We start from the raw sequence: 23,321 nt of genomic DNA, 5'->3' as shown, positions 1-23,321 counted from the left end.
TCCCAGGCCTCAGGTCTGGATCACAGGTAGGTAACGATGCCACTGACCAAGATAGGAAAACTGGTGAAGGGAGAGTAGGGTAGGGTGGGAAGAGATGAATTAAGGTTTTGAAAAGTCCAAGAGGCAGCTGGGTATGGGTCTCTGGAGGAAGACAAATTTATACCAAGAACATGGGCCAGGCATCATGAGATGACATAGAGAAACATTAGTCTTTATTTTTAGCATCAAGTATTCCCCAGGGTAGTGGTTCCTAGGTCACCTTGGGTGTTTTCGAAATTCTTATTCCTGGCCTCCCCTACCACAACCATGCTCCCTTCCCCCCTCCCCCCTCCCCCACCACCAACACCCACCCCACCTTCCACCAAAGGATCTGAAGGGTCTGGAGTAGGACCTGAGTCTTTGGTTTTAACAAGATATGCTTGCAGTGCTCCTCGGACCCATTTTAGGAAACTTTATCCTAGGAAGACCCGCACCAATGTTAGCAGGCTGCCAAGGTGTCAGTGGGGCTGCCATGATCTACAGGTCGTTACTCACTTGGGCTGGGAGGGGAAGAGTGTCTGCTTTCTATGAGATCACGAAAGGAAGGTTTTCCTCTGGGTTTGGGTTGGTGGTAGCCTGGAGGCTTTAAAGAACATTTGTGGTTCTAGTACTTCAAGGAGCTCAGATAAGGAGCGTGTGAAGGACCACGGGAAGAGGGATGAACTGAACTGGGACAGGGAGCAGAAGCAAGGTCATAAAGGTCACCCTATGCTCTGTTAAGGAGTCCGGACTCCACCGTGACTTTAAGCAGGGGAATGACAAGGTCAGATCTACATGCCTGAGAAGCATCTCAAAAGTGACTTCTTTTTTGGTACATCAGGTAGAAATATTAAAACAGCATAAGTGGCATTTTTGAGGCATAAAGGAAGTTGTTTATGACAGTCCTTTTCTCTTGCTTCAGGCTCACATTCTCTCAGTTTTCTTTTTCCTCTTTATTTTATCAGCAAATGCCCTCATGAGTAATGTTTTGAGGATAATGCTGAAGGTACTATTGTTTCCCCATTCAAACAAGAAGCAACAGACCTTACGTTAGCGTCCTGAAGACTGGATTTCTTATTGATATTTACAAACGTTGATTCCTCTTTTCCAACCTGTTAAAGAAAACAGGCAGGCTCGTCAAAACTGGACATCTTGGCATGCAAAAATGTTTCCAAGTCTCCTACATTCAAAGGATTACAGAAATGTGAAGGTGTATCAAAGAGGTAGATCATCAAGTACTCAGTCAGTAACAAAATTTTCCGGTGTTTATTTAACAAAAAATGTTTTCTTGAGTCATTCCCCATCGCAGGGATTAACACGTAATCATTCAAATAAAATCAATGCTTGCATTCACAATCATATTGAGCACCTGCTACGTGCCAGCTCACCATGGAATGAGAAGAGGATGGTGTGAGAAAAGCCAAACCCACAGTTTAATCCCCCACTTCACATTTTAGATCTGGAATAATAAGCAGCTCTATGCTCACATAGCACTTACAGCTTACAAAAGAGTTTAGAAGCTGTCCTTTCACATCAGTGTACCGAGCCTGGGAGGAATTATGTCATAGGATTTTGATAGAAGCCTTGTCCTCTTCCCTCTGGCGAGTCCCATAAAGAATGGTGGGGAAGAAAAGGACACCCACTCAGCCAGCCAGGCCAGCTGAACACACACTGGAGGTCAACAGGAGATGCAGCAGCCTGTGGTCCTCAGACCCACCACAGCGTACAGAGCTGGTCCTTTCACTTACCCAGTTATAGCTATACCAGTTAATAACTCTTTATATTAAAAGCTCTGTGCACATAACAGGTGTGGTTCCTATCTCCTGGCTGCACCCTGACTGACACAGCATCTCAGTCCTAGAATGCCTCTTTCTTCTACGTGGCACAGAGGAAATCCCGCAACGTGAAATCAAAGGCCTGCATGCATGGCACGCACCTGGGCGCTCGCTCGGGAAGCATTCTCCAGCTGGGCTTTTAAAATGTTACACTTAACGTGATCAGCCACGGGGGAAGGCAAAAGTGGGGTCTGAAGAGTCTTCTCAGAAACCTTTTTTTCTTCAGCCTGAGATGAACCAAAATACACGCAACAGACTGTAAACAAAGAACTAAGAAAACACATACATTAATCTTTCCCATCAATCATCACTGCAGATAACCCAAAGACATAAACATATAGAAAACTGTGTCACTAACTCCTTATGTTTGTACCAGTGCTTTTACTATTTGCAAAGGATTCACAAGCACATCCTCTCAATCCTCTCATTCTCACGTGAAGCAGGGAGAGGTTGTATTAGGAAGCCCATGAGTCAGAAGATGGGGAAGGTCCAAAGAGAAGAGACTCTTCCAGTATTCATGCAGGTAAAGCCAGGACTCAAGCTCTGAGTTGCCTACACCCAGCTGCAGTGCTATTTCCCCCATAACTGCTACTTCTTACATATAAAGACCCAATTCTGTGACTTGTTGGGTTAAGGGAAAGAGTACAAAATACTAATTGGTATTTTTAAAATAATCTTGCTGAAAATTGTGATTCTCAATGAGAAATTTGTATCTATGTTGCCTCATTAATACGACACATTAGCCACAATGTACCAGGGCATGAACAAAATGTTCTAAAGGCCTCCAATTCTGCAAGTTCCCAAATTAATCTAATTCACTAATTCAAAAGTCCTCTTGAGTACCTTGATACACATAGTAGGGGTTTTATGAAAGCTCCGGAGGAAGCATAGGGCAACTGGCTGGTTGACATCATTGAATAAAGAAAAGAGGGCCGAGAATGCAGTTTCCCAGCAGGACCTCCAGACATACGGAGGGAATGTGGTAGAACAAGCTGAACCCAGCAATTTCACAAAACAGTAAAATAAGCAGAGACAGAAGACCTGGATTTGAATCTCAGCTCTTTCCCTTACTAGCACCATAAACAAGATGATGATGATGGTGGTGGTGATGGAGATGAAGGACAAGGAGGGTAAGGGGCGGGGGGGGGGCGGATTTCATATGCACATCTCATTGAATCCTCTCATTTAACCATCCCATTTGAAGGTAGATACTATCACCATCCCCATTTTATAGATGAGAAAAACAAAGCAGAGAGATGGCAAGTCACTTGCCCAAGATCACACAGGAAGTACACAGAAGAGCCAAGGTTCACACCCAGACTGGGTGACTCCAAAGCTAGAGCCCCTGACCACCAGCCACAATGGCTCCCTTTAACCTCTCTGAGGCTGTTTCTTTCTTCATAAGATTATCATGACAATCACATGGGAAAAAAGGATATGAATGGCACTTTCACGTTAGATTCTTTGGTTAGAAAAAAATATATAACTACAAAGAGAGCATCGGATATGAGGACACTAATGACCCTAAGCCATCAAGCTGAGTATAAAGACAACAGACTGTTTTGAATGGAGTCAGGATCCTAAGAGACTTAGCATTCTCTAAAACAAAACAAAACAGTAACTTATTATTTACAGTATAGTTTTAGTATAACTTATCTTGTACATGTAAATCCTGTTACATTAAGATAATTGTTGAAAAGATATATAAAAGATAATACTAGCATGGGTGTTTTCACTGGTGTATGATGAGTTAATTTTTTAATTAGATCTAATTTTTTGGAATGATATGCCGGAATACAAGAATTGAACTGGTTCTAAAGCCCATTTGAGATATTTGACAATTGCTTAAGGGGATATAGTTATACTGACAGTAATGACCGAAGACCTATTTTAAAAAAAAAAAATTGAATGCTGCTAAAATAAGAGTGAGAATTTAGCATTGATTTTCCCCTTGAATTTATTAATTCTAAACTGCTTTTTGGATATAAAATTCAAGCTGGCTTGTTCTGAAAAGAAGGAGCTACCTTTCAGCTCTATAACTTGACTCAGGTGAAGACCAATATAAATTTTGAAAAATTTGAGTGTTATTACATGAATATGTTTGCATAAAAGGCATCTCTATGAGGGATAAACATGTGGATTACAACAAGACCATAATTACAGCCTGGAGGATGGCACCAAGAATGCTGTGCTTTCTCTCTTTTGCATGGCCATATTTTACATTCAATTTGAATTGAGGAAAGAGGCTTTATCGTTCAATATGGAAATACAGATTTCAAAACATACAAATGAATGATAATTGGGCTTTGATACTATTATAATTGGAAATGGTCTTCTGTTTGAGGATGTCATTTGGGGATAAAGAAATGATCAGATGCAGTTTTCACTTGTTGATACAAACTGTGTACACATTTGAAATCTGATGAGATTTAAATTCCTGTGATAATTTTGGGTATGCTTTTGGAATTGGGCAACCAAATGTCTTCTCATCATTAACATATCCAAACCTTAGAAGAATCAGAGGATTCTTCAGACCTCAAAAAACCTTAAAAGCCATCAAAACCATTGGTTCCCAATTGTGGTATCATGATAAGTTGTGAGGATTGTTTTATTAATGATAAAGAATCACAGTATGGGGCTTCCCTGGTGGCGCAGTGGTTGAGAGTCCGCCTGCCGATGCAGGGGGCGCGGGTTCGTGCCCCGGTCCGGGAAGATCCCACATGCCGCGGAGCGGCTGGGCCCATGAGCCATGGCCGCTGAACCTGCGCGTCCGAAGCCTGTGCTCCGCAACGGGAGAGGCCACGACAATGAGAGGCCCGCGTACCACAAAAAAAAAAAAAAAAAAAAAAAAATTCATAGTATGAAGTAATATACTTTGCTTACGCATTAGGACAAAGTCAAGGTTATCTGACTTCACTCTAGCCTACTTGCTCACTGATGCATTTCTTCAAGTGGAGGAGAAAAGAGGGGTATTGTTGCTTGAGCGTCAGTGAAATGCTCAGTAACTCACAGCTGTCTCAGCTACATCTTAACCCAGAGCAAGCCATAATTGGTGATGTCCCACCAATATTCGTGCAACTACTAATTACCTAGAGTGTGTGAGTTCTCTGCTACCGTATGCTATACTTCCCTGCAAAATATTTTTGGATTTTGCCAAACTCCAGGTAAGTCCCTGTTAAAACAATTTATTGTGTGGACTGCAGAAGAAAAGTTGACAGTCAGGATACTAAGAGAGAGAAGACAAATCCAGGGGCACACAATCCATCAGGCTGACTCCCAACACCTAGCAGAGGCCTGCTCATAAAGATTTGTTGACTGAAAGAATATAAGTGCCATCCTGCAGGAGGAATTTTTTTCCAGCTGGCTATCAGGGAGGGTAGTATCAAAGAAAAAGTGGGTGAACAGGGTGTCTGGAAGTTGGGGCCCTTTAGTGATCAGAGGGACTTTAGGCTGCCCTGCTGGGGTGTGGGATTGCAAGGGAGTGGTGGGTCTTCTCAAAAATGCTGGAAGTGTAGTGCAGGCTAGAGGGACGTCTGGGGTGGAGGAACAGCCCCGATAGGAGGTATAACCTTCCCACGTTCACCAGTGCAGGTAAGGAGGGGGAGCTTTCCAGGCCAGATCTTCCAAATTCCTCCTATTCCTTATTATAAAGGGGCAAAGCTAAGCATTAGAGTGGAAAGAAATGACCCATGAGTAAAGAATACTATTCCTATGGGGATTTTAAAAATTAAAAAATGTGTGCAACAGTGGATCTCAACCAGGGGCAATTCTGCCCTTCAGGGGACATTTGGCAATGTCTGGAGACAATTTTAGTTGTCACATCTGGATGGGGGTTCTAATAGCATCGAGTGGGGAGGGGCCAGGGGTGCTGTAAAACATCCTAGAATGCACAGGTAAGCCCCCCACACAACATTATCAGGCCAATATGCCACTTGGGCCTATGCTGAGAAATCCTGGTGTAGAAAATGAAGAAGCATGTTGGAGTGCAAAGGGCACTGGACCAGGAGTCGGGAGCCCAAGGTTTCACCACTGCTCTGTGACCTTGGGAAAGCCATTGCCTTTCCTCTGGTCTCAGATGTTGAAAAGGCTGAACTAAATGACAGATTGAATTCAGCACCAGCTTTCTACAGTTCTAAGATAAAACTTGGCTTTTATAAGGCTACCCATTTGGATATAAGAAGAGGTCTGGCCAAAAGAGAGCTTGGCTTCTGCCCTGTCCCTTCCTCCGCCCACCCTCCCTACTTTCATCCCTCCCTTCCTTCCATTAGCAAACAGTTACTGAACATCTACGATGTGCCAGGTACTGTCTGAGTGAGATAGAGGGTGCTATGGACTGAACTGTGTTCTCTCCAAATTTATATGCCGAAACCCTAACCACCATTGTGATGGTATTTGGCATGGGGCCTTTGAGAAGTAATTAGATTTAGATGAAGTCATGAGGGTGGGGCCCTCATGATGGGATTAGTGGCTTTCTACGAAGAGGAAGAAAGAAAGATCCCTCTCTTCTGGCAAGTGAAAACACAGTGAGAAGGCGACCAGCTCCAAGACAGGAGGAGAGCTCTCACCAGGGAACCAAGTCATCTGGCACCTTGATCTTAGACTTCCCAGCCTCCAGATCAGTGAGAAATAAATATCTGTTGTTTCAGCCACCGGGTCTATGGTAATTTGCTATAGTAGCCAATGCAAACTAATACAGAGGGGTAAAAACGGAAAGAGGTAAATGTGGATGCTTCTCTCATGGAACTTTCAGTTAGAAGATGGAGAGACCACTAACAGATCCAGCCTGTTGGTCCTCAGCACTGGGGGCAGCCCCTAGTGCTGTAATCCACCCAAAAAGAATGTAAGTGAATTTCTGCTCCTAAGAGACATGCCGAGCAGAAAAAGATTGAGTAGAAATCCCTCCAAGACAAAGGCACATAGTTTAGGAGGCAGGCAGGGTAATAATGAGAGGTTTGAGTGAACCCCAGGTCCATGCTCATTGCCCAGCTCCAGTCCTTGGCACCTTATTTATGTTGATGTGCAGAGCAGGCCAGGGTCCAGCAGCCTTCACAGTTTCCAGTTCCAGCTTCTTTAGATGGGCAGCGGTTTCGCTGAACAGGGCCGTTGCTCCTGGACTCAGTTCTGCAAGTGAATAAGGAAAGGTTGAAAGGGCAGAGAGATATAGGTGATAAAAGATGCTTGCCAGAGCCCGACTCCCAGTGCCTTTCTGTCTGGCTTCTCCTCTGGCAGCTTGAATCTCTCGGGAATGCACTAGCAGATGGGATGTGAGAACATTTAAGGTCGAGGTGTCAAGGCCTAACTCTCCCAAATATGAGCAGTGGCCCTGAGCAGGTTACTTTACCTCTCTGAGCCTCTAAGCCATTTTCAAATGAAAATAAAATTACTTACCTTGCAGGGCTGCTGTGAATATTAAGTGAGGTAATTCATGTGCCAGTGCTTTACTAATGGAAAAGCACTATGCAAATGGGAAAGGTTAGTGTTCAGGCTAACAGACAGATGAATGTGCCCTTAAACACCATGTTATGCTTCTAAAATCAAATTCACTGGTTTTGATTTCTGAAAGTTGGATTAGTTCACCACCACTCCTCCCACTAGCTTGTTTTTATCCATTAATACATTAAATATTCATTAAATATTCAATATTCATTACATATTAAAGTTTGTGCCAAGTACTCATAGCAATTGGGATCTGGGAAGCTAGAATAAAGAGATGAATGAGATACAATTCTAGCCCAGTGGGGGAGACAGATGCCTGTGCAGATACCCCCAATAAGAGCGACCAAAGATTTATTTAATTATATAGAGTAAGAGGGAGGGAACTCCAAAGCCAGGAATTGGGGAGGGGTGTAAGAGAAAGTTTCACTGACAACCTTTGAGCTGGTTCCTGAAGGATGTGTAGGAGTTCATTAGGGTGGAGAAAAGCATTCCAGGCAGAGGGAACAGCAGGTGCAAATGACAGAGCTGGGACGTGGCACAGAGTTTCATGAGAGGAGAGGAGTTCCACGTAGCTAGAGTGTAGTGAGGAGTGTGGGGGAAGGCTGGAGACCTTGGCAGGGGCCAGGCTGTGAAGGTCTGTGTGTGGCCATGCTCAGAAGTGTTGGCTTTATCCCAGGACAGTGAAGTACCATGGAAAGGTCTTAAGGCATTTGGTCAGAGCTATTTGGTGAGTGCTCTCGCTTTAGCAGCTACAATTTGGAGACTCCACTGGAGGAGATGCCCGTAGAGGCCTGTTATAGCTGTCCAGATACAAAAGGATGAGGCCTGGCCCAGGGCCAGGGCAGTGCGGATAGTGATGAGGGACTGATTTTTCAACACCAGGTGGATGATGAGTTCCCATTTCTAGCTCCGCCAACCCAGAATTGCTACCTGTGATCTACAGGTAAAGGCTCAATGGCTCATCCTCTTCACCAGCCCACAGACTTATGAAATATCAGACCTGGAAGACTCCTTGGTCATCTTCTCAATACCCTCCACCACATTCCATAGACGAGAAAACCAAGGATCCAAGTGGGGACTTGGCTCAACAGTGAGAACTAGAATCAAAGCCTCTTGAGGCTTGCCTCTACCTTGGCACTTTTTCAAACCATATGTGATAAAGAACAAGTTCTTCCCCCACCTCCTATCACAGACCAATTCTTTGGTAAAATATAATAAAAGTGATTTTCTAGAAAAAGAAAAGAACAGTCATACTAAATCCAAGCCCACATTTTTAATTAGTTTTAACAGATATAAAATTGCTCTGTCAAGTTGCTAGAAACGTTTCTAATTTGCTTACTCTCCATTTCCGTAATTTCTCTAGCTGGGACCTTTAACAGTATGCACTAGATCTACTTGACACCTTGCTCTCAGAAAAGTGGGATGCCAGAAATGGGACAGAATGGGCTTTCTTGTGGTTGGGAATGAGAGATTCCAGCCACCTCACTCCCGTGTGTCCCTGTTCCATTGCTTGAGCCAGTGCTGGATATGGCAGAAGCAGAGAACCGGCATGAAATGAGGTGGAGAGACATTTGCTCTCTTGTAACGAAATCAGTTTGCTGGTAAATCATAATTTTTAAGTGGCCACTGCCTAATGCACAAGGCTCTTGTCAGCTCTTGCCCAGACCTGGTAACCCAGCACAGACATTACCACTGTTCCGAGCTGCACTGCAAGGGGCTGTCTTGAGCATCTAGGAAAGCCACACACGCCCTGCAGCATCACTCCCCCACCCTGCCCCCTACACTCCTACTCACTTGTAAGCGATTTACTGCTGGAGTTTGGGGACCTCAAAGGCCCCTCCTTGTTCTCCAGGGTCAGCGAGAGGCCATAGTTAGTGTGGTGCTGGTGCTGGTGGTGGTGATGGTGGTGCCTTCCCGAAGCTTTGGTGGCAAACGGTGTGCCCCCATTCTCCTCGAGGCCAAAAGGCAGCCGGTCCGAGCTGCTGAGCCCTGGGGAAGGGAGCGGGTAGCTGCAGAGGGTGTAAAAGTCAGGATTTAGAAAAGCAGAGAGCCTTGATATTCCTGTCTGTACTTTAAAAGATGTTCTCCAAGCATTGAAAACCAAGAGAAATAGGTTCAACAAACAGATCCACAGGGTTATTGTAGAACAGGACACAAAGGCAACACTGCACTCAAAGGAAAAGCAGAAAGTGGAAATTTGTATATATCAGAGATGTTAACCCTTAAAAAATCCTTACGTTTCAAATGAAATAATTTCTATTTTAAAAAAGACATCATGGGACTTCCCTGGTGGCGCAGTGCTGGAGAATCCGCCTGCCAATGCAGGGGACACGGGTTCAAGCCCTGGTCAAGGAAGATCCCACATGCCGCGGAGCAACTAAGCCTGTGAGCCACAACGACTGAGCCTGTGCTCTAGAGCCTGCGAGCCACAACTACTGAGCCCACGTGCCACAACTGCTGAAGCCTGTGTGCCTAGAGCCCGTGCTCCGCAGCAAGAGAAGCCACCACAATGAGAAGCCCACGCACTGCAACAAAGAGTAGCCCCCACTCGCCGCAACTAGAGAAAGCTCGTGTGCAGCAATGAAGACCCAACGCAGCCAAAAAAAAAAAAAGACATCGTCTAAGTGGGAGGAGGAAGTCAAAGGCAATCATCAAATTAAAAAATAATTTGTTAAACATCCTACGACAAGATCATGATAGAAACTGGAAGTCTTGAAGTCACTTTCTCCTCCTCTCCATCACCCCCACCAGGCAGAAAGCACCTATTAATGGTACTGCTACGACATCTTCTAATTCCAACTGCTCCTCCTGTTATTACTGCCCTAAGGCTCTTGAAACAGATTCCCAAAGCTCTCCCAGCCTCTACTCCTCCTTCAGCCCATCCTCCACAGAGCACTAGCCAGAGAGCTGTTCTGATTACATTCTAGAGTGTGGCACTCCTCACTCCAGGAGCTGGAATACCTCTCTGTTACTAGTGATTCCTAACCATTTTAAGATAGAGGACCCTTTGGAAATCTAGAAAACTACGGAACTTCTCTGCAGAAAAAGGCACCAAGATGCAACATTTCACACTCAATTTCGGCCCTCTGTAGACGCTCCGTGGAAAAAATCCAAATTCCTTTACTCACGGCCCCCCTGTGATCTTCTCCCATTATCTTTCCAGCTCATCTCCTGCTATGTTCTTCTCTACACCCTAGTCCTTCCCATCCTTGTGCCTTTCACCTCTTTCTGTCCCCTGGAGTCCTTCCTCATCCCTAAACCCAGCTAAAACACCCCTTCCTCCAGGAAGACTTCCAGCCTTTAAGACCCAGATCAAAAGTCTCCTCCTCACACCCCTAAGCAGAGCTAACCCCTCTTTCTGCTCATTCCCATAGACCAGATTTCTACTGCCCACTCCTTCACTCTGTCTTCAAGGAGCTCACACCTCAGCATAGGAAATTCTGTCATTCAATCAGTTACAATCACCCTAGAACAAGCCGCTAAGTGAGCATAGAGGTAAAGGCAACCAGTTTTTCTGGGGCTGGTGAAGGTGTTGGGAAAGGAATCATAAGGGCGGAATCAACTGGGAGAGACAGTCAAATTTTGGTAGACATTCTGGAAACAGAATCCTTCTTCTTACAGGAAACCACAATTCTTGTGTTTGTATGAGGTTGATATTTCCCCTCAGGGTGGGCCAATCAGACTTTTCCCTCCTTCCAGGTAGAGTGACTTTTTCTGGGATATGATCCAATCAGGGACAGAGTTTCCTATAGGTTTAACATATGGAAACGGAGAGAAAGTGTCTCTTCCTTTTTAAGAGTCAAACAGGGCCTCATTGTGACTTTTGTGGGTCCTAAGCACTTTGGCCTTCACCTCTTCTCCATAAAAAATTTAAAATTATATTTTATGACTGCATTTGTATAAAAATGAATATATTATCGGATATTAAACCATTTTCCTCAACTAAAAGTTCATTTTTTTTTCTTCTGACTTCAAAGAAATGAAACCATTTTTGTGGGCCCCTAAAAGTATTGTGAGCCCAAGGCACTGCATCTACTGTGACGCACAGAGAAGTCAGATCTGGCTATGAGGATGATATAAGTTGAGGCTACTTTATGACCATATTCCCTGGACACAAAGGAGTATCTGTGGGAAGTGGCCAATGTACAAAGGAAGACAAGACGAGCAGAGGGTAAAGCTAGATGGAAAGAAAGAAAACACCCCAATGGTATCATCTGAACCCCTGGTTCCGGCCCTGCCTGAGGCTGGTTCTACCACTGACCTTTTTAATTACAAGGTCCAATAAATTCTATTTATTTTTGTTTGATGTGGTTGATTTTCTCTCATTTATAACTCACATGGTCTAAAGCAGTGAAGGTGTGTTACCTTGTTACTGTTTTTTGTTTGTTTATTTGTTTTGTGGAATGTCTTTCAAGTGAAAAGGTAGAAATGGCTATTACAGGCCTAAGGAACAGTCTGAGCAAAGGAATGATGGTTGAAAGCACAGGATGGCTGGAGCGGAAGTGAGGAGTGGAAAGGGTTTAAGCAAAGGCGAGACATGACTGGAGTTCCATTTTAGAAAGTTCGTGTTGAGGGCTGCGTGGAGGACAGACACCCCAGTCTCTTCATTAGGAGACTGTGACGGAGTGGGGCTAGACAAACTCACTGGATGGAAGAGCAGCCCTCTGAGCTGTTTCTGAAGCAGGGCAGGCAGGGCTTGCAGGCCTGGCATGTGGGCGCTGGGGGAAGGAGGTACAGAGGAGGCCTCTGCTGATGCAGGATGCCTTCCGGAAGAAACAGCACCGTTGTCCCCACGTTGTCCCGTGAGCTGGGTCTTTGGTCCACCCTGGCTGCCTTCTGGAGACTTGGCTCAGGACAGTCTCACATCGTGTGTGTGTGTGTTTGCACGTGCGTAAGAATGTGGAAGAAGGCGTGACTTTGGCTTCTGGGTTCAGAGTCCGGCTTCACCTCTCCAACCTGAAACATAACCAAGGGTATCCACCCCCCTCGTGGAGGCAGTAATGGCGGCAGCAAAACATGCACCAAGTTGCCATCGAGACGCCTGGCTTCTTGTCTTAGTTCTGCCCACCTTTGTGCAGGAACCTCGGACAGCTGCTCTGGGCCTCAGTTTCCTCCTCTGTGACGTGACAGGGTCAGGTGATTTCTGGTGCACTTCCAGGTCTGAGAATCAGCCTTTCCCCCACCTATTTATCCAGTACTTGCTCTATCCCAGGCACTGGGCTAGCTATTTTACATTAAATATCCCATTGTATACATGTAGAGACTTTGACTAGCACATAATTGGTGCTCCATAAATATATGATGAAAGGAAGGAAGGGAAGGCGGGAGGGCGAAAAGGAAAGAAGCAGCGAGAGAGGGAGGAAGGATGAATGGAAGCTGTGGAGCTGGGATGTGACGACAAACGTGTGAACTGCAAATCCCATGGGCATTATTTTCCTGTGTCTCAAATATGTTGAAAATAGTATCTGTCCTAAGGAGGCAGAGACTGGGAGCTCAGAACAGAGAAAATTCCCTACAGCCTGGGACACTTTACACCTCAAGGCTCATCTTCCACCCTGCCCTCCTTCCACACTGCAGCCAGCCTATTAAAGGTCTGAATGGGGACTATAATGGTCTAGGCAGCAGAGACAAACCAGAGAAACACTGAAAGGAAGAGAGTGACAGGATGGGGGGTATTGGCAGGATTTGAGAAGGGGAGAACACAGAGACATGGAGGGGTCAGAAATTTTTGAATTTTTTAGCCTGGAGGACCAGGCAAATTTCATGCCATTAATTGAAAAAAGGATGCTGGGAGTGAAGGCTGCTTGGAGGAGGGAAAACCATGATTGAGCTTCAAACGGGTTTCACTGAATGTGAGAATGAACACCCAAGGAACAAGATGCCCTATAGTAGAGATCTGGGGTACATTCAGGGCTGCACGTAGTGGTGCAAAGTTCTGAGCAAGAATTTCTGAGGACTGGTAAATAGACATCATCTCCCATGCCATCTCCAACTGATGCTCACTCTCTGCTTGGAATGTAAGGCGAAAAAGGATTCTGAGGTTGTGCCAGCTCAGGAGGAAAGAGTGCTGTGATTGATGAGTGATGTCTGCCGCAGACCTGGAATGAAGCTGTAGTCTCACGTACCTTCTTGTCTTTCCAAGTGTGTGTGTGTGTGTGTGTGTGTGTGTGTGTGTGTGCATGCGTGTTTTATTTCCAGGAAACCCAGAGTGAAAAGTTAAACAGGGAAATAAATATATGTGCAGAGAGTGATAAATTGTATTTAATAACGTGTGATTTTCACTTTACCATGACTTTTGGGGAAGACTGAGAAAGAGACAAATGGGAAGAGAAACAGAGGGTCAGAGAAGCTGCCTGGATCTCTGAGAGTAAGTTTCTAGAAGAGCAAAGATTCATAAGCAGGCGTGGTATGACCTGGGTGTTTTCTCAGCTCATACACATGGAGGACCATCCTGGAGATCCTAACTTATGGCACTGTGTGGGGTTATGGGTCTGTTAAGGAAATCACTGTTCCTGGCCTCCTGGACTGTTCCCTGCAGAACTCCAGGAGGTGATAGTCACATCAACTATGATGTAAGTGGCATCCACTGGGGTTGTGCAGCTGTCCTGTCCACAGGGACCTCAGAGAAGGTCAAGCCCACCCAGAGGGTCCGGCAGCACTCAGCAGCCCACAAGCCTCGGGGCCCAGTGGCTAAGGTTTAGGAGATGAGGCCAGCTCTGTGCTCACCGTCAATAGAGACTGAGATTCACCAGGCTTCTGGCATTCTGGAAAGTAGGTCACAAGTCCTGGTTTTCAGAGGGTGATGGACGAGGGGTATGTACACATCAGCTCCTGCTTCCATGAGGTGGCAGTTGAAAGGATCCGGTGTGGAAGAAGGGGGCTGCTATGTGCTTAGCACGTGCTAGGCGCTTTAATGGTTTTCTTTTACAGTTACCCTGCAAGGAAGCTGCTGCCATCTCCTTTTACAGTGGGACTTAGTGAAGGTGAGTAACGTGCCCTGTTAGTAGATGTGAAGTGAGAAGTTGAACCAGACCTACTTTCTTCTCCTCCCTTCTCTTGGGGGAAGCCCCTACTCCCATTCTACTTCCAACTCTAGAAAAGTTAGTGTTCCTACTGGGGGGGGGACTGTGTCATATGGGATGTCCTTGACTGCATTAGGGGTGGACACGGCTCTGCAGATGCATGGTTGGGGGACTTTTACAGCCCTGCCTAATCCCACCAGAGCCTCTCCCCTCCCTGACTCTGGGGTCCCAGCAGGCCAGACACGTGGTACTCAATCAAAATGCGTTGCATACTGAAAAATGGGATAATTATTGAGGTTTATAATATTGTAACATTATAATATTATTATACCATTGTTATATTAATTATTATATTATAATAGTTACAGTATTTAGTATAATAACAGTATGATTATTCAGAATAATCCTCCAGAATCCATCGCCAGAACTATGACCTGCGCAGGGCAGGGATGGGGGAGGGTCCTGAGCTGGAACACAGGACTTACACGGCTTTCTCTTAAAACTAATGCTGGGAGTTATCAGGGTGCTCTGAGGAGCCAATCATACACTCTATAGCTCAGCCAAGTTCTGGGTGACGTGGGCTTCTGTGGGCAGCCCTGGGGATCTAATCTTGGATTAAAAAAAAAAATCACAGAATTGTAGAAACAGGGCCACTCAGATATCATCCAGTTAGGTGGTTTTAAATTCCGGATGAATATGAAAAGCACCAGAGGAAACCCTCTACACCGCTGGTGGGAATGTAAAATGGCACAACTGCTTTGGAAATCAGCCTGGCAGCTTCTCAGAAAGGTTAAGCATAGAGTTACCATACGACCCAGAAATTCCATTCCCAGGTATATACCCAAGAGAAATAAAAACATGTCCATACAAAGACTTGCACATGGATATTCACAGCAGCATTATTCACAAGAGCCAACAGGTAGAAACAACCCAAACGTCCACCAACCGATGAACAGATAAATAAAATCTGGTATATCCATACAACAGAATATTATTCAGTTATAAAATGCAATGAAATATTGATCCATGCTATGACATGAATAAACCTTGAAAACATAATTCCATTTATATGAAATGTCCAGAATAGGTAAATCCATAGAGATAGAAAGTAGATTAGTGGTTAACTAGGACTGGGGAGGATGGGGAGAAATAGGAAGTGACCGCTAATGGCTTTGGGGTCTCTTTTAGGAGAAGTTAAAATACTCTAAGATTAGACTGTAGTGACTGTACTACTTTGTGAAAACGTTAAAACTATTAAATTGTACAATTTGAATTGGTGAATTGCATGGTATCTAATTTATATCTTAATAAAGCTGATTAAAAAATCAACCAAGGGAGATTTTGTAAACTATCAATGTACAACACTTACCCTGGCTAATTACATCATCTATCTCTAAATCCAATGTGCAGCCAGGGCTGAGACACAAGGCCCTAGTCCAACCTCCTCATTTTGCATATGGGGAAACGGGGACCCACTGGGGGGGGTGAGGTGACCAGGTCACACAGTGGGTAACTGGCTGAGTCTGGGACACAATCCAGGACTCCCACCTCTCTGCTTGCCAAGTGCCCCAAGTGCCGTCCATCTGCTACATCTTCCCATCTGCCTCGGCTTCTATTTAAGGCAGCAAATGCACTCATCAGGAAAATCCCAAGACCTCCTTAGAATCCCACTGCCTCAGACATCTTTGTGTACACATCTTGTCTTCCCAATGATAGAGACTGTCATATCACATGTTTTCATGTCCTTGGGTGATGTTAAGACAACTGGCTCTTCATTTCAGGAAAAAAGAGACCTTTGCCTCACAATATCTACATAAATTCTTCTTTATTGGCTCCTCCCCAGGCTGGGTTGGACACTCCTCTCCTTACCTTTACCTTACCCTCCCTGAGTGCCCCTGACCTGCTGTATTTCCAAGGAAATGCATTTCCCAGTTTCCCTGCCCTTGGGTTTCTATGTAGGTTTGACCAATGGGAGGCACTGACAGAGACTGGAGGGTAGGAAAAGGAGCTAAGTATTTCTCCCTCATCTCTTTCTACCTCAGGGGATGTTTTCGGCAGTAGTTGAGTCCCCTAGGGCTTCAGCTTTCACTAGACTGACTCCCTGTGGCCCCAGCTCCTGGGCTCTGGAATACTGCCATATTTCTTCGTCTCTTTGTCTCTCCAGCTCTAGGACTGATAAGCAGGTTCTACTGTTGCTAATTTCTGGGTTGCCTCACTGGTCACTTTAGCTACTTAGTTCTTCATCCCTTATGCAATCAGTTCCCTGTATCAAATTCCCTCTGTAAGAAACCTGTCAAGAGTGATTTCAGTTCTGATTGTCCATGACTGATACACAATTATCTACCTGTATCTATTTCTGGATTCTTCATATTTTTTTTAATGATTTTTAAAATTATTTATTTATTTATGGCTGCGTTGGGTCTTCGTTGCTGCACACGGGCGTTCTCTAGTTGGTGGTGAGCGGGGGCTACTCTTTGTTGCGGTGTGCGGTCTTCTCATTGCAGTGGCTTCTTTTGTTGCAGAGCATGGGCTCTAGGCACGTGGGCTCAGCAGTTGTGGCTCGCGGGCTCTAGAGCGTAAGCTCAGTAGTGTGGCGCATGGGCTTACCTGCTCTGCGGCATGTGGGATCTTCCCGGACCAGGGCTCGAACTCATGTCCCCTGCATTGGCAGGCGGATTCTTAACCACTGCGCCACCAGAGAAGCCCTGGATTCTTCATATTTTTATTGAACTATTTATTTATTGCTAAACCAGCACCAGACTGTCTTAATTACTTTTGTGCTAATATTTGGGCTTTTTAATATCTGATAGTACAAATCCTATTTCCTTTCACACATCGTTTTTCTTTTGTTTTTTCTTGGCTATTATCATGCACTCAGTCTTCCAGATTACTTTACAATTCAAGTTACTACCAAAAAAATCCCATTGGAATTATGATTTGCAGCATTAAATATAATGGATTAATTTGGGAGAATGTATTCATAAGGTATTTCTCACCATTTATTTAGATCTTCTTAAATGTCCTTCAGTCAGAATTTTTAACTTTTCCATAAAGGTATGGAACATATCTTATTAACTTTATTCCTGTCCATATATCAGTTTTGTCACAATTGAAAATGGGATCTCCCGAATTACTACATTTTCTCTAATTTTTTTTACTACTAGATATATGAAACTACTGACTTTAAGGTATTTCTACCTCTGGTCACCTTGCTGAACTCTTATTAATTGGAATTCACTTGTATTTTAGGATAATCACATGAATTTTGTTTCTTCCTTCCCAGCATTTATTCTTTATTTTGTTTTCCTGGCTTATTGCATTGGTAAGGCCTCTAGAATGATATCAAATATTAGCAATCATCTTTGTCTTATTTCTGAAGTATGTAGATTATCTTAAATCTACAATCTAAATTAAATGTTGATTTGTGACAAATTCTACTTATTAGGTTAGAGACTGTCCTTCTACTGTTAGCCTACTAAGAATCTTGAAAGATTAGCATGACTTACTCTGAACAAATCCATTCTGTTCCTAAGTGAACACTACTTTACTAAGTGCTTAAAAAAGAATCTGTTCTCAAACTTTTCTTGGTATTACCATCAAGCTTATCACTCCAGGTTTTAGAATTCATTTGTCAAGAATCTGTATGACATTTCCCTGTCTATTCTTCTGGCATTTCCCCAAGACTCCATAGTTTTTCAAAGTGTGCTGGTGCTGGCTCAGCAATGACATATGCAAATTTTCTTCAAGGCCATTTTTCTCAACCTGAAGACTAACTGTAAAGCAGTAAAATATTTCCTGACTACTCTCTCTCTTATCTTGGACTTCAGTTTCATTCTCTTTGTTCTTTTCACCTTTCTGCAGTTAGTATACTGACTGGCTTCCTTGTTGAAAAAGAGAAAAACAAAACAGAAATTGAGCAGCTCTTCTTCTGTCCTGTTAATCTCACATACCATCCTCAAGATGGCTCTGCTATTAAATTGTTCATCATTTTGCTCTGACCAAAATGTGCATCTACAGAAGTCCTTTTTAAAAAAAAGGTCTCTGGGCTTCCCTGGTGGTGCAGTGGTTGAGAGTCCGCCTGCCGATGCAGGGGATGCGGGTTCGTGCCCTGGTCTGGGAAGATCCCACATGCCGCAGAGTGGCTGGGCCTGTAAGCCATGGCCACTGAGCCTGCGCATCCAGAGGCTGTGCTCCGCAACGGGAGAGGCCACAACAGTGAGAGGCCCGCGTACCGCAAAAAAAAAAAAAAAAAAAAAAAAAAGGTCTCTGCCCCTTTGTTTTTGGTCATATGTTCTACCTTCCTTCTCTTTAAAATACTGTTTTAAATTGTGGGCTCTGAATGCCTTCATCTTTCAGACTATCTGATATATTCATAGTCCATGTGAAAAATATTCCCTTTTAGACTTCTAAAGATTAGAATACATGGAAGATTAAACCCTGAATTCCACTCATTTCATATTAATGATTCTAAGACACCAGGGTCATTTTCTTCCAAGGGTCTTGTCACTTATACACTTCCAACCCAGTCTTCCTTGCTGACTGGCAGGGCAGTGTTTCTTCTACCTTCCAAACAACCAAATCATCAGCTAGAAAGGCCAAGGCCTCAACAGATGCTCTGCTTTTAACGGAACTCCAATGTCTGGATGGCCAAGAAGTCCCCCATATGTGATGTGCCAGCTTGAAGTCTCTTAGGAGGACACAGGGAACATCCTCTCTGTCCAAAGTCATCTGGCATCTTCTCTGGATTGCTCAGTTCACCTTTAGGTGCTGCCTGTACTCAGTTACTCTTTTACCTATCCTGGCACATGTCTCAACTTCATAGCAGGCTTCCTGGAGGCAAGAAGAGCTTCTGTGCAGCCCACACAGCAGCACATAAGTTCTCTAAACACCTTCCAGAAGAGGCTGGTTGGGGCAAACTGGCACCTAATTTACTTTTAGCCTAAGTGGGGACACCTCCATGTTCCTAATCAGAACTAAAGCATCAGGGAGTTGCCGACACACAGTAAAGCTTCCCAACTGATAGGCCTCAGAAGGTGGCAAGTGGGATGAACCTTTCATTCTCTCAGTTGTTGGAGCAAGGGGACAGGACCAGGGGCGCCGGGAGCCTCAAGCACCCTTGTCTGCTTACCCCAGTGTGCTATACAACAACACATTTCCTATGGGTGCCAAGGACAAGAAAAAGCTGGGAAGCAGGGGCTTCCCTGGTGGCACAGTGGTTAAGAATCTGCCTGCCAATGCAAGGGACATGGGTTCGAGCCCTGGCCTGGGAAGATCCCACATGCCACGGAGCAACTAAGCCCGTGCACCACAACTACTGAGCCTGTGTTCAAGAGCCTGCAAGCCACAACTACAGAGCCCATGCGCCACAACTACTGAGCCCATGTGCCACAACTACTGAAGCCTGCGTGCCTAGAGCCCATGCTCCGCAACAAAAGAAGCCACCGCAATGAGAAGCCCGCACACTGCAACAAAGAGTAGCCCCTGCTCACCACAACTAGAGAAAGCCCGTGCATAGCAATGATGACCCAACACAGCCAAGAATAAAAAATAAACAAATTAATTAATTAATTAAAAAAAATAAAGCTGGGAAGCATCATTACTAGTTCATAATTAAGTCCATTAGCCTGGAACTGTGGCTCTTGATTGGGACTCTCTTAGCAGAATCCACTCAAGTACCATGTTATCACAGCAGATGGTGTCAGCCAGAATCATACCTCCTGACTGAACACTAGTGCATTAATGCCCACAGAGGAGAAAAAAAAAGTGCTAACACTTCTGAGTGCCCAGCACTATGCCATCTATGAATTTACTTAATCTTCCAACATTTGAAGAAGGAACAATTATTACTCTCCTTATTTTACAGATAAGGAGACAGGAACAGAGAGACTAATTAACTTTCCCAAAGACACACAACCAGTAAATGGCAGAGCTGGAATTTGAACTCAGGCAACCTGACTATAGAGCCCTGTGCTCTCTTCAGTGCCAGGAGACACTGCTTTGCCATGTGGATGGTGAAAGCAGCAGTATAATGACATTAAAAGAATGCTGGTTGGCACTTAGCTTTGGTTGTGCTGCCCCTTAGCTATGACCTTAGGTAACTGATTTCACTTATCTGCCCAGACACCGCATTTTCAGACAATCATTTATTAAGCATTTATACCTCAGGAACTACAGATCAATGAAATAATTTGATCTCTGCCATGTCCGGATGAGAGACAGGAGAAGGTGCATTTACCCATCCTGGTTTCCAGGATACCTGTCACTCATTTCCATTTTAATTTAGCAGAGACTAAACAGAGTAGCACAAACATACTATCTGACAGTAAGAGTATAATGGAAAAACTGTACCTTTTTCATAATGGGTTTGAGAAGAAAATTGCACCAACATCTTAGAAATGTGACACATTACGAATGTTAGGTCTATTAATTTGGGATGATTTCTTACACTAACTTACTGGTTTTATTTTTTAAAAAGCGACTAGAGAGAAACGATGCCCCTACCTCATTTTTCTCTTGTCTGAAAAGGTCAAAATTACATTTTTTGGCGTTATTTACTCTTTTATATGGATTACTAACTGGCAGAAATTTTTTTTTCCCAATTTGTATTTCTTTCAACATTTTCCAGGCAATCAACTTGGAACTGTCCAGTTAGTGTTAGCACAGGGGCTATCTGAATCCACAGTAGACTGGGAGCTCTTGTTTTCATTAGTTTACTAGGTGCCTGGAGCCAAAGACGGTGTCTTCCTCAATAGCAATTCCCAGCATCTATACAGTACCTGGCACAGTGAGGCAGCAGAGTAAATATTTGTTGGATGAATGGTGTAGTGCATTAAAATTGAACTCTCCCTAGGTAATTTATCAAGTGTCAATTCATAAAAGCTTCACTCTGGTCACGAATTCCCCAGTTGTTCTTAACAATACATGATGGTCTCGGCAAAACTGCAGAGTAAAATATTCCACATCTTAAGGAATGATGAGAGCCTTTACGATTTGCTCAGTGGTAACGGGGTCTCTGTCCCGTGTGAGCTACGGTAGGATGTGTGCCTCCATCTTTGAGTCTGGAGTTTTCCTTTGGTGAAACTGGACTCCATTGGTGTCGATGAATGGCTGTAAGCAGACAAGCAGGCCTTGAACATTTTCTGCCAGAAAATCCATTTTACCTTGATATTGTTCTTGCTAAGTTTTACGATGTCTTATTCTAATTGTCTGTGTAGGAGACAGCAAGAAGCTGTGAGGAAGGGCTCTGTAACTTTGCGGTGAGATCTAGGACTTTAGCAATTCCAGATAAATTTCAGGATCTGAGTCCAAAGAATAAATATTTCATGAGTTCACTTTTGCACAGAGGCTCATGACTAAGAATGTACTCAATCTTTTTCCTGCCTTAAGGAAAAAAATACTGACATAAATATTGCTGTTTTCCTTCACAGCATTCACTTCTAACAAATCCAACACTGTTTTCCCTTGGTTTCTTACAGATTTTCTTTTTGCCTCTCATTTCTGCATATCAGTGCTCACTCTCTGCCTTAAAAGAAGATTCCTTTTCTTTTCTTCCTTTCTTCAGGTGGGGAACAGCATTAACGGACTTGCCTCTAGCCACTGCTTTAAATGCATACCCCAATGGCATCACACGGGAGCCCTCAAGGAACAGTAAGACAAAATTATCGTTGCCATGGAAGCACAGCTGGTAGTGTGTAAAATCATGTCGAAAGAGCCCGTTCTTTATCACCCTTTGCACTCTGCAAGAGTTATGGCAGAATCGGGCATGAGCTGCGAGTGTTATTTTTCCACTTGGCAGACACCATCCAACTCACCCAAATGAATGAAATGATGATTCATTCCAGAAAGGAGTTCAAGTTGGATGAATAAAATGCAGACTCTGTTCAGGGCAGGTCCTGGACATTCTAATTGCACAAGACCAAGTGTGAGCAGGAGCTGAATGTGGGGTATGAGGTCCTGAGGGGATACAGATGAGGATTAATCTATTTTGGTTTTCATTCGTGCTTAAAAATCTCTTCAAATGGTCCTCTCTCTGTTCCCCAATTCTTGTAGGTTCTTCAGAAGCTTCTATTACAAACTCCCCTAGTTAGCCTCTGAAGCCATACACTGGGCCTAATTTTAAGGGCTTTTAAAATTGCGTTAAATATAGTTACAGCGTCTTTATCCAGCCACGGAATGCAACTGGCTAGTGGAGCCGTTAGCATAGCAACACCTCTTGCTTTTGAGGTCTCAGCGGTACAAAGTGGATGTTTAAACCATTCCCTATTCAGTAGGGGAGGATTAGGTAGGTTTCTGCAGGTTTCTTGTAACATGAGCCTATGGGGATGTTCCTCTAATTATTCTAACCCTTTTTAGTGGATTGCCTAGACTAAGCCGTTTGGTATTTTAAATTCTGCAGCCTTTCCCCGATAAAACCACTGGCGAGTCGTGCGATGTGGCTGTGATTTTAGATTCCATATATTAGAATGTTAATTGTAATTAAATGTAAATCCGTCCTTCCCTGATCAAATACACCAGGGAAATTCACAGTGTCTGAGTGTACAGCTCTTAATCAACTCCCAGAAGGGAAAGGAAACATGGATATTAGAAATCAATTCCTTCATCCTGGCTATTATCATGCTGCCCCTTTTCCTTTTTCAGACCTCCAGGGCATGCAGGTGTCATGCTGACTGTTACCTGAACTTCTGGAAAGCTGCTTTCACAGAATGTCTGGTAAAGATCGACTCTTCCCAGGCTTCCCTTTCTTCCCTATAAAAAGGCTAAGATGACGGACTTTACTTCATCAGTCTGACCTTTATTAAAGGGTACGACTCAAGATGAGGGCCTCCAGATGTTCCACAGTAAACAAGGAACAAACGGCATTCAAAATGATAAAAAAGGTGTGCCACCTTGCTTACAGAGAAATACAACTGAAACGGAAATTCTGATTTTCACCCATCAGACTAGCAAGGTTTTAAAAAAGTTAGCGAAGGCTAGGTGCATGCCTCCTGTGGGATCACAGAAGCCCCGTCAA

General features: G+C 44.1%; 1 protein-coding gene across 1 annotated transcript in view; it reads right to left on the bottom strand.

Moving 5' to 3' along the window:
* Positions 1 to 23,321, bottom strand: part of EPB41L4B (erythrocyte membrane protein band 4.1 like 4B) — a 145,794-nt gene that overhangs the window by 32,310 nt on the left and 90,163 nt on the right. The window contains exons 16-19 of the mRNA XM_032635734.1: positions 9,084 to 9,298; positions 6,856 to 6,974; positions 1,955 to 2,080; positions 1,063 to 1,130 (exon numbers count right to left, since the gene is read on the bottom strand). Coding sequence (XP_032491625.1) covers positions 1,063 to 1,130; positions 1,955 to 2,080; positions 6,856 to 6,974; positions 9,084 to 9,298 — 528 coding nt within the window. The remainder of the gene's footprint in view (positions 1 to 1,062; positions 1,131 to 1,954; positions 2,081 to 6,855; positions 6,975 to 9,083; positions 9,299 to 23,321) is intronic.

The sequence above is a fragment of the Phocoena sinus genome, chromosome 6, assembly GCF_008692025.1.
Source record: "Phocoena sinus isolate mPhoSin1 chromosome 6, mPhoSin1.pri, whole genome shotgun sequence".
NCBI classification, from domain to species: domain Eukaryota; kingdom Metazoa; phylum Chordata; class Mammalia; order Artiodactyla; family Phocoenidae; genus Phocoena; species Phocoena sinus.
Note: the sequence above shows the minus strand (reverse complement) of the source record. Positions and strands in the feature narration are given on the sequence as shown.